The sequence below is a fragment of the Colobus angolensis genome, unplaced genomic scaffold (assembly GCF_000951035.1).
Source record: "Colobus angolensis palliatus isolate OR3802 unplaced genomic scaffold, Cang.pa_1.0 Scaffold469, whole genome shotgun sequence".
NCBI classification, from domain to species: domain Eukaryota; kingdom Metazoa; phylum Chordata; class Mammalia; order Primates; family Cercopithecidae; genus Colobus; species Colobus angolensis.
The window spans coordinates 1,012,491-1,024,523 of NW_012118143.1; the positions used below are offsets into that span (position 1 = coordinate 1,012,491).

A 12,033-nucleotide genomic window follows, 5' to 3' on the forward strand; every position below is an offset into this window, starting at 1 on the left:
ATATGGAGCAAAGGGAACCCAAATGTCCACTGTTAGTGGGAATGTAAATTAGTACAACCACTGTGGAGAATGGTTTGGAGGTTCCTCAATAAACTAAAAATAGAGCTACCAGATGATCCTGCAATCCCACGGCTAGGCATATACCCAAAAGAAAGGAAATCATTATATCAAAGAGATATCTGTACTCCCATGTTTATTACAGCACTATTCACAATAGCCAAGATTTGGAAACAACCTAAGTGTCCATCAACAGACAAATGGATAAAGAAAATGTGGTACATATGCACAATGGAATACTATTCAGTCATAAAAAAAGAGTAAGATCCAGTGATTTGCAATGACATGGATGAAACTGGAGGCCATTACATTAAGTGAAATGAACCATGCACAGAAAGATGAATTTCACATGTTCTCACTTATTTTTGGGGAACTAAAAAATTAAAACAATTGAACTCATGGAGATAGAGAGTACAATGATAGTTATCAGAGGCTAGGAAGGTTTTGGGTGTGGTAGAAGTAGGAATGGTTAATGGGCATGCAAATATAGTTAGAATAAGTAAGATCTAGTATTTGATAGCACAACAGGGCGACTACAGTCAACAATAATTTATTGTGCATCTTAAAATAACTAAAATATTATAACCAGACTGTTTGTAACACAAAGAAAGAATAAATGTTTGAGGTGATGGACACCCCATTCACCCTGATGTGATTATTATACATTGTATGCCTGTATCAAAAAATTTCATGTACTCTATAAATTTACACACCTACTAGGTACCCACAATAATTAAAAATTAAACAACAACAAAAACCTTTCTAAGTGAGTGAAAATTGGGATCAGTTTGCCTTCCCTGGCTGTATAATGGATAGAGACCACTATGGTCACAAATATCAATAAATCATATATTCAGTGTAAGCCCAGTACATTTAAAGCATATTTACTTAGTTCTCTTGTGCTTCTTCTGTTTACACTTGAAGAAATTTAGAATACTAGAATGAAATCTAAGACAGATGAAATCTTGCAAATGTTAAAGGGCATGATTTAAATTAAAGGCCACAATTTGAAAGAGATCCTAGCAGACCTCTGAGTTTTTAGCTTACAGTACCTAAAATTACAAGGATTAGCAGTAGGATCTCTAAAAAGAGGTGTAATACCTTGTGTCCTTATTTGAGTGTGTACAAGGACAGTAGCACTCATAAGTCAACTTGTCACTTTTCCCAACATCATATGATTGATAAATATTCAGGATCCCAACCTAAAAACAAGTTTTAAATGGCTCTGGATTGTGATATTGAAAATATTATTATCAAATCATTTTAAAGGCTAAACTGAAGCCCTGTATTTTATTTTAAGAAGTGCTTGGTCTCCAGGAGTTAATGCTGTCCAGATAAAAATTTTGGCTGACATGTATGAAAAATTTTCTGTAACAATCACCAATGCAAGACACTCATGAATCTATCAATCACAGAGTTAAAAAGCTCTGTCATACAGCACGCTTAATACCCAGTGTAACTAATTAGTATTACCATTTTTTGATGCAATACAAACTCATTTCCTTAAACTGCTATTGCACTGAACTCCAGGGTTATAAACAAGCAGAACACAAATTGATTTGCATGTAATAACAGTGGTAATAAACCTTTCCTGGTTCATGCAATTTTCCCCATCTGTTAAGAGAGGGTAAGTTTAGGAAGTGTTATTCCAAGGAGGGGACTTACCCAGCTGGACATCTATAACACTTGGCTGATTCTCCATGGGGAACAACGGCTTAGGAGGCTTGTCTGTGAGTAAAGCTAGAAGAGAAAATGAAAGAAAGTAATGGAAAAATTGAGATAAATTACAGGATGAGAAAGATTCTATCATGTATGATATTTAATGTTTGTAGACTTGATGGTGTTTCAATATTTATTAGACAGTGTTCCTACTTGGGTAGTTACTCTATCCATACAATATCCATTTCCCGGCACATTTAGAGCACCATTGATTCACTGTAAATAGGACATTTTGACAACTACATTTTCCAACCAGATGAAACAAATGGACTATTTTGGGTGGTTTTTATAAATTTGTAAGTATAAAGAAATATATATTTTAAAAGTGTAATTGAGAAATAGTAAATCCTCATATATGCTTTGTAGTGGTATTCTCAATGAAATATTACCCTAATGGACATTTTTAGTGACATGGATCTTCTAAACCTCTGAATTATCCCCCTCTCTCCACTGCAACCTCCAAAACAATATAATAAAGCAACGATATCTTCATTAGGATAATTGATCAAAAATACAAATTAAGCATCTTTTATACTCCAAGTCTTGTGCTAGGTACTAAAGGGAAAGAAAGCAAAGTCTTTATCTTTGCCCTCAATTTATAATACAGGACTATGAACACAGGATTAGCACACTATAATAGAGAATAGAACATAGAATATAGCATTTGAGCTATAAGGCTATATATAGGTGGTAAAGAAATGGAGAAAGGAGAGGTCAATATTGGCTGGAAGGTTTGAGGAAAGTTTTATGAAGAGAATGGATCTCCATATGAAACTTAAGGGATGGAGAAGATTTGGAAAGGCAGAGAGTAAAGAAGAAAAGATTCTCAGAAGATTCTCAAAAGGATTTTCAAAAGATTATCAGGAAAGATTAACAACATAAGCCAAGACAGAACTTCACAAGCATAATATGCTTTGAGGAAAATGAGTCTGATGAGAAGGGGTTGTGTGAGCACCATGAATTAAAAATGAAACTAAATAGATAGGATGGGGCTCAATTCTGGAGGACTCTGAGTAACAGGCAGAGGAATTTGGACATGATGTTCTATGCTGGAGTATCACTGAAGATCTTGGAACAAAAAAATGACTCAAAGGAAGTGCTGTCTAACGATGATTGGCTTGATATGTGGATTGGGCTGAGAGAAGAACAAAAAACTAAGAGGTTGAGGAAACAATGCTGCAGTGTGGGGATGGGTGGTGGTGAGCAGTCACACCAGGGTGGAGTTTGGAGAATTTTATTTTTATGAGAGGACAAATCTGAGAGGCACCTGGAAGAAAGAAATGAGAGGACTCAGCATGCAGATACATAACGTCATGTGTATTGTTGTCATAAAATAACCCTTATATCAAACTGCTGCTTATATCCTGAATTCCCTTTAACTGATTCTGTATTTATGTCTTGCTTCAAATATCCAACTGGACTCTTACCTACTAAAAAGAAATGTTTTATACTTCTTTATAATTCACAGGAGGAATAGCATAGGATTGTGCTATAATGATTAAACCACCATTAATTGACTAGCTTAGGAATTCCCTGCCAACATGAGAGAAGATCTCATACAATTTGCAGAATATTTAGAAGAGAAAGAGAGAAATAAAAGTTGATTACAGGACAAGTAAGGTTAGGGAAATATACAAATTTGGAGAGATTCCCAAAATAGTTGTTGATAGTTAACAAATGCACCAGAAATATACTTAGGAAAGAGCTTTATGGCACATTAGCTTTCTCTTCCTAATACTTGAACTGCCTGAAGTAGAAAAGTGTTAGTGAATTAATTGCCTTCATTTTTCCAACACATCTTTCAAGATGACATACAACATGTATTGTCCTTATGGAATTGAACAATATTTTTGTTTTAATTAAGTTGATTTTGACATAATTTAAACTTACTAATATAATATCTAGTCTTCATTTCATAAATACTACAGTTACTCTTAATAATCTGATTTTTAAATATTATTAGAAACATAAGGAATATATGTTAAACAAAATTTATATGTTTGAATTTAAAATCCAGTTATATCAGATGTTCAATTTTGTTGTAGTTTGCTATTATTTGTAATAGTAAAATATTGGAAACAACTTCAATTTCCATCAGTAGGAGCCTTGTTACAGTTGTGGTGATTTCATATGATGACATATTATGATACTGCTCTTTAAAAGAATTAGGTAAATCTGTAGATTAGATATTAAAATATTTCCAAGGTATACTGTTTAATGAAAAAAACAAGGTCCCAAATAGTATGTACAGCATGCTATTTCAAGTATAAAACATACATATGCATATATAAATGTTTGTATATGTATGAAATATTTCTAGAAGGATACATGTGCAATTGGTAACAGTAGTGTCCTCTGAAGAGAGGGAGTGGATGGCAGAGTGACTGTGGTGGGTAAGGAAAGGGTGGCATGGGCAGGCAGAAGGAAGATTTAATCTTCACTATATGCCTTTATATTTTGAACCATCTGCATATGTTATGTATTCAAAACATAAATAAAATTAAAATTAAATCCAGCCATTTTTCACTTTATTAATAAAAACCCATTTTGATTTCTTTATAAAATTATTGTCAATTTACCTTACACATCCAAATTCTATACATTTAGCTTGCTGGAAACTATTCTTAGGCAATCTTATTTTAAAATATTTCCTTCTTCCAGATGAATTAACTGGAATGTGATAGGTGGGAAGCAATTGTAAGGAATGTATTTCATGTATGGAAATGATGATCTTGCTCTGCTTTCAGCAGGATGAGTTTGGGGTCATTGTTTTCCCCCTTCCCTTATCTTCCGCCATGGACTATGGATGTATTTACCCTAATTTTATTATTGTTAAATATCAATTGCTGAAGTGACATTCACTAGTATTAATGATAATTTTAAGTGTCTTACATTTATAGGTGGTTCATAAGTTTCAAAGTGCTTTCAGATACATTAGCTCATATTATCTTCATGATGACCTTGTAAGGTACAGAAGACAGTTACAAATGTGACCAATTTATATATGAAGTTAAATGAAGCTTATATTGTCTTATTTGGTGTCCCCTTGTAACCTAAAGCCCCCACTTGCAGGATGAATAGGAAAACAGGATATAAGTTGTAGGCAGTAGACAGGTAAAGAGCTCAGTACTGAGTCAGTGGTTTTAGCCTCTTTGACTCCACACTAATTACACTAGGGCTCCTAGTCCAATGGGAATGGCTTTGTGGCAAACAGCCAGTTGAAACATGATCCTTGTAGGACACCCCACACATATACACTTTTTCCCCCCTAAACCCATGAATGGAAAGAGATGAACTGGCACTTATCCCAGCACAGCTCAATGGGATATAAGGCTATGGTGCCTCTTTAAATTCCGATATCATGTTTAGGCCTGAGAATTGGTAAGAAGTGCAGAACATTTGTGATGATAAAGCAGCAACTGCAGCAGTTCATCTGGATCCTGAACACCAGCCCAGAGACAAATCTATCAGCACCTTGCATAATTATAGCATTTGCAGATTAGCTAGAGTGCATGCTGCCGCAGGCAGGCAAGCTCATTTCTTGTTTATTTTTATTTTTAAATCTCATCTGAAACTCAGTTACTATTTGTGAAAGGAAAGAAAGAACTGTCAATACCAAGTCCCCTAAACAACAGTGCAGATATTTACAATTTTATTAGGAATCTTATCCTGGACCTCAAGGGGAACTAATTGGGGTCTGAGCTAATCTTTGAATTTGCTGCTTAAGCTTCATGCTTTGATTGAAAGAATGGGAGCAAAGGATACATTTTGGTACTAACGTTTCAGTGTACAATTTCTCCACTGCACTTACCTCAGTAGCTGCTTATATTTAATTATCCTTAAATATAATTGCTCTACTGAGTATACCATGACACTAAACGTGTTAGTGAAGCTACTACTATTACTGCCTTCTTCTTCCTAAAACTAGGTTTTATATGTTTGACACTAACTTTCCTGAGAGGAATGCTCAAAATAACTTTTTCTTTTCCATTATAGGCAATGATTTTATCTATATGTACAACCAGATCAACTGGTTTGACTGAAATGATTGGTCAATTTCCATGAACTTAGTATAAAAAATAAGTAGACTCATCTGTTTAATTGAATAAATCAATTTGACTACATTGCCCAAGTGTTACCTACTGTTATGACAATTTTCATTGTCCTCTTTTGTTGTTGACTTACCTGTTTAATTAGATTGGCCAGAAAGACCAAGTGGGAGGGAGTAGAAGGAAAGAAACTCATTAATTTCTGTGAATGAAATTATTTTGGAATTTGTATGTTATGGTCAATGAAATGGATCCTCCCAAATCCATTCAGCATACCAGCACTAAAATCACATTCTAAAATCACTATTTTTGTCATAACTTTTAACCATTCAAAACCTACCAATGTTTCCTACATTTACAGGAGGATAAACTGTGAACTTGTCACCTGGGAACATAAAGGCAGCCATAGTGTAGCCTTAATAAATTTCCTATTTTATTTTATTTATTTTATTTTACTTTTGAGATGTAATTTCGCTCTTGTTGCCCAGGCTGGAGTGCAATGGCACAATCTCAGCTCACCTCAACCTCCGCCTCCCAGGTTCAAGCCATTCTCCTGCCTCAGCCTCCCGAGTAGCTGGGATTACAGGCATGAACCACCACGCCCAGATAATTTTGTATTTTTAGTAGAGATGGGGCTTCTCCATGTTGGTCAGACTGGTATTGAACTCCCGACTTCAGGTGATCTGCCCGCCTTGGCCTCCCAAAGTGCTGGGATTACAGGTGCGAGCCACAGTACTCAGCCTTTCCTGCCTTTTTACCCACCTATCTTCTATTTTATTGATGCTATAGACAAGTTACTTTCCTCATTCACATTGCATTAATTTCCAACTATGCATCTTGGCTTAAACTCTTCCTCTAAGTTTGGTAGCAAATAAAAATAGCTGCCATAGTTATCATTTACTTAGTATCTACTGTTCTAGGCTGTTTCAAGACATTTTATATTACATTTTACAAATAAGTTGCCCAAAGTCAAGCAGCTTATTCTTGAATCTAAAGAAGGGACCTGAATTGAGTTCTGTCTGATTTCACCAGGCCCACAACACTCTAAGACCTCCCCCTTTCTTATTTTCATCCCAAGTCCTAGCTATCCTCCAAAAACTTGTTTAAGTCTTGAATCCTCCAGAAAGCCTTCCTTAATAACAACCCGAGCTAATCTTTCTCCTCTCTTAAATCCTAAAGCATTTACTATTCCTTTGAACCACCCATTTGGTTCATGACATGCACTACTTTGAATACAAGTTAAACCTCACATAACATGGGTATGTCTTGTCTTTCTAGCTATATTTTTAAGCTCCTGGAGGATAAAGATCATGTCTCATATAATCCAGCAAATAAGATAGTATGTGACATTATGGAACAAATAAACACAATCTCCAAATTAACCTCCCAGTGGTATTCTTTCTCTAAAAAATATGCTTCCCATAGCATTCTTAGATTGCAAGGAACAGAATCAAACTTTTGCTAATTAAAGCCAAAAGGGAATTTATCAGAAGTATATCTCAAGGATGGCCAGGAAGTTTGGGGAACTAGGTTTAGTAACAGAAAAGAAACCAGGCCAGGTCTAGATGTGCAAGCAAAAGAGACTACACAATAATTTCATCTTGTCCCCATCATTGAATTGAACTGGTTTTGATGGGTTTTTTAAATATGTTTTCTTTTATTGTGTTGTATCTTGGTTAACTTTTTGTCCTTGTATCACTTTGATCAAGATTCAAAATCCCAGAACGACAGGCTGAATGAACAAGTTTTGAGCTCCAGGCCTAGGAAAGATTGTATGCAAATCATGAAGAAAAGAAGAATCTCCTAAAAGCAGGGATTTTTCAACCTCAGCGAGATAACATTCACTACCAGCTAATTCTTTGTTGTAAGTGACAGCTTCCCTGGTTTCTACCCAAAGATGCCAGTAGGACCTTCCCCCAGTTGTGAAACTAGAAATGTCTCGAGATATTGGCAAAATGTAATGAGGGGAATAAAATTGTACCTGCTTAATAACCACTGTCTTAAAGAAAACTTAGGTTGTGTTGGAAAAAGAAATAAATACTAAATGGCCAAAGGCAACAGGCAATACCATCTCATTGCCCAACTCCAAGGGCACACTTATGTCAGTTTCCATGTGAATGGCATTCCTGGGAGCATATAATATTAATGGGATGCCCTGAAGTTGTGCAAAGAAGTGACATTGATCACACACATCCATTAATAAAACACAATTTTATTAATTAAAACAATAATATATTATGCCAAATACTTCTCAAGTTCTGAAATAGTCACTGGATTTTGTCAATGGGTAGCAACTGTTCCATGGGCTCTTTTCTCTTCCAAATCACCTAAGTTTATGAGATAATTCCAAAAGAGAGCCACAGCAGCTTCAGGGCTCTTTGTCTGAAAGTGCCCAGATGTACAAGTATTACAGATTGCCTATTGTTCTGAGGGAATTGAGGATTTTGGGAAGAAAGACTTGGGAATAGCTTTCATGTGAGAAAGCAAAATGGAGGTCCTTACTGAGCAAATCAGGTTTAGGGAGAGCCAGAGATCCTGTTAGTATCCTTAAAAAATTTCCTCTAATCATGAATGGAGATTTGCCAAGCTTAGCCTAAGTAGTTGACTAGCTTGAAGATTTCATAAATTGAACACAGAATGAATGCAGAAATTACTGAGCTCTGAACACATCATAAGTACTATTATTCTTTGGAATACTTGGCAATTTTTTTTCTTGTGATTAGCTGATAATTGCTTGAGGCAAGGAATATCTCTTTCTCAATTAAATACATAGTCTTCCTAATCCTGTATTATGACATACACAATTTACTGGCCACTTAATCTAAAGCCCCATATGATAAAAATTTTTATTTCTAGAATTACCAGGCTGAGAGTCCCCTAATTCAGATGATTATCCAGGAAAAAGTACAGAATAATCATGATTATTCAATATCATCCTTAATGTTCCAAACCTGTAAATTCAAGCAGGACCAGCCTTGGTTACAATATATCTGCTTTGCCCTAATATTCCTAATTTTGTGATCTCTGTTTTAGAGAAATTTCTTCTCCATCCTGCTTTTAGGCACACACAGTTGTGATTCTCTGATCAAAACCTACTGCAAAAAAGCATCTGCCATTTAAACCTTAATACGAACTTAAGACACTTGTAGCTTCTGTTATAAGGCTAGCTGCTTTTGGAAGATTGTCTCTAAATGTGGAATGAAAGGCTTTACTCCATTGTAGGCACACACTGGGCACCAGGGCCCCTTTCTTGACTTACTATCTTCACATTGATGGTAGCCAACAAACAGGGTGGCCTTCTGCAGAAGCTGATGAAGACAGATAAAGCTGCTTTCCTTAAGATTCTAACCAGCATTACTATGAGTGAATTTTCTAGTTCATAATAACATCTTTGGAAAAAGAGCCCAGGCATATGTTAAATAAAAAAAAATCAATGTTCATTAAAAATCAAGCTTTGTTTTTATTTCAGCTTGTTATTACTTCCAACAACTAACCACTGTAGCAATTAATCTTTTATAATTATTTTCTCTTCCAAAATTATAATATTGTCTGTCTTGTTTGTAACAGAAGGAAACAGATCAGCATGGACTGTTTATTAACTGAATCTAGAGAGAAGATATATTCTCTAGGTGTCCCAGCTATAATAGAAAATTTGTGGTAGGCTCACCACAAAAAATAGAACCAGTGATTCCCAGAATTATTTGAAAATTTGTTTTCAAATTACTGATGGCTCCAACTTCAGATATGTTTACATGTATCTCCCTCATCTCCCTACCTACTACCACCCTTCAAAAATAATTTGCTCCATTAAGTCACTGTTACTGATGACAATGGTTCATGTTCATCACATGTACATTTGGAAGATAAAATTATTGAGAATTACTGAGAGTCAAACACTTGAAAGGTTATATTCAGAGGATTACATTGCTTTTAAAACACATTCCAGTTTCACTAAAAATATCCCTGCCATTATTTAAAGTCATTGAAGTATTTGCCTTTTTTTAGCATAGAACTTAAAGTCAGTTATTTTCTTTAATAAATAGTGATCCTTTAACAAATAGAGGTTAAACTGCTGGGAAAGCGCTGGGCAACTTACCTGGTCATTGCCCCTGCAAAGCTTAGGGCCTACCTAGCAACTGGCTCAGAGCCTGTGTCCTGCCTTGCAATTCAGTGGATGTGCCCTTAGGGTAGTGAATGGTCAGGGCTGCTGTGAAGTTGCCCTGAGTTGCCCTTTTCTCTAGATCCCACATTTATTTCCACTAATATTTGAGTTTTGAGCAGTGCATGAGCTTTGGGAAAGCTTGAGCATAAAGGCAGGGCAATTTCTTCTCAATGCCATTTGACACACGGCCCTTCTCAGGAGAGAAGAATGTTTATTCAGCACAAATCTGCCCAGACATAAAGCAACTTCTTCAAACTTGAAAAGAAAACAACCTTGGGGGAAATGGAAACTTAAACAGTGGTTATGATGGTAGTTTTATTTTTTCTTCTTCTTCACAGTTCCTGTGTTTTCTTCACTGTTGCCTTTTCTCCCTCAAGTAAGATTTTTCTTTCTCTCTCTAAAATAGTGCACCCTGGACCCTTATATTGTTGATGTCAAACAAATTCCATATATAGTTATTATCAGATAAACTACACAAGATAGTGTACTTCCAGGTTTCACACAGAACTTAGGATATAGTTAATATTAAAATAAATATGAAAGGTTAAACATGGGAGATGGGTCAATTTTTACCTTGCTTAAAGATCGTCATTTGGCTCTGTGATGACTGATCTGTCAGGATCTAGAAATTGGCCTAGATAGTGATGTCTAAAAATATAATATGATACTCAAGGATGGACAATTTTAGAACTAGACAAACCCTTAGGGATCTAATTCATCTGGCTACTTTGTCAGATGAAGAAACTGAAAGGCAGAAAAGGAGGAATGTACTCAACATCATACTGAAAATTAATAATAAAACAGAAGACCCAAACCCAAGTTTCTTGAATTAAAAGTTCAATATTCTTGCTACTGCACCATGGCTAACACTGATTAGGCATGGATTTCATGCCAAGCGCTTTTACATTTATTCCCTCATTAAATCCTCATGACAATGTATAAATTAGGTCCTACTATTATCAACATTTGAAGATGAGAAAACTGAGGCTCAATGAGTTTAAATTATTTGTCCAAAGTCATAATGCTGGTAAATACATTTTGGATCCAAGATTCAACCAAAGTCTATGTCACCCTTGAGTCCAAGGTCATAGCCACTACTCTATACTGTCATATTTCTTCCGTGTTTTTCAATTTAAGGCTGTTTTTGTATGTCTGTGTGTGTTCAAAATACATCCAAAATATTTCCATATAAGCATCACCAAAATATAAAAAAATAAAAAGAAAGAAACCTAAACGCTTCACGGAACTGATGAGCTTTGGGGATTAATTGACTGAATACCTTCTTTAGCTGTAGCGACAAAATTCCACAGGTCAAAGAAAGGGATGAAAATTCGATTTTCGGGGGTGGAGCAAGATGGCCGAATAGGAACAGCTCCAGTCTCCAACTCCCAGCGCGAGCAACACAGAAGACCAGTGATTTCTGCATTTTCAAATGAGGTACTGAGGTCATCTCACTAGGGAGTGCCGGACAATCGGTGCTGGTCAGCTACTGCAGCCTGACCAGTGAGAGCTGAAGCAGGGCGAGGCATCACCTCACCTGGGAAGCGCAAGGGGGAAGGGAATCCCTTTTCCTAGCCAGGGGAACTGAGACACACAACACCTGGAAAATCAGGTAACTCCCACCCCAATAACGCGCTTTAAGCAAACGGGCACACCAGGAGAATATATCCCTCACCTGGCCGGGAGGGTCCCACGCCTACGGAGCCTCCCTCATTGCTAACACAGCAGTCTGCGGAGATCTAATCACAAGGCAGCAGCGAGGCTGGGGGAGGGGCACCTGCCATTGCTGGGGCTTAAGTAGGTAAACAAAGCCACTGGGAAGCTCCAACTGGGTGGAGCTCACAGCAACTCAAGGAAACCTGCCTGTCTCTGTAGACTCCACCTCTGGGGACAGGGCACAGATAAAAAACAACAGGGGAAGCAGCAGAGGCCTGTGCAGACACGAACGACTCTGTCTGACAGCTTTGAAGAGAGCAGTGGATCTCCCAAAATGGAGGTTGAGATCTGAGAACGGACAGACTGCCTGCTCAAGTGGGTCCCTGACCC

At 36.6% G+C, this 12,033-nt stretch overlaps 1 protein-coding gene across 1 annotated transcript in view; it reads right to left on the reverse strand.

Moving 5' to 3' along the window:
- IL1RAPL2 (interleukin 1 receptor accessory protein-like 2) overlaps positions 1-12,033 on the reverse strand; it is a 658,444-nt gene that overhangs the window by 312,775 nt on the left and 333,636 nt on the right. The window contains exon 4 of the mRNA XM_011958337.1: positions 1,723-1,797. Within this exon, the coding sequence (XP_011813727.1) occupies positions 1,723-1,797 (75 nt within the window). The remainder of the gene's footprint in view (positions 1-1,722; positions 1,798-12,033) is intronic.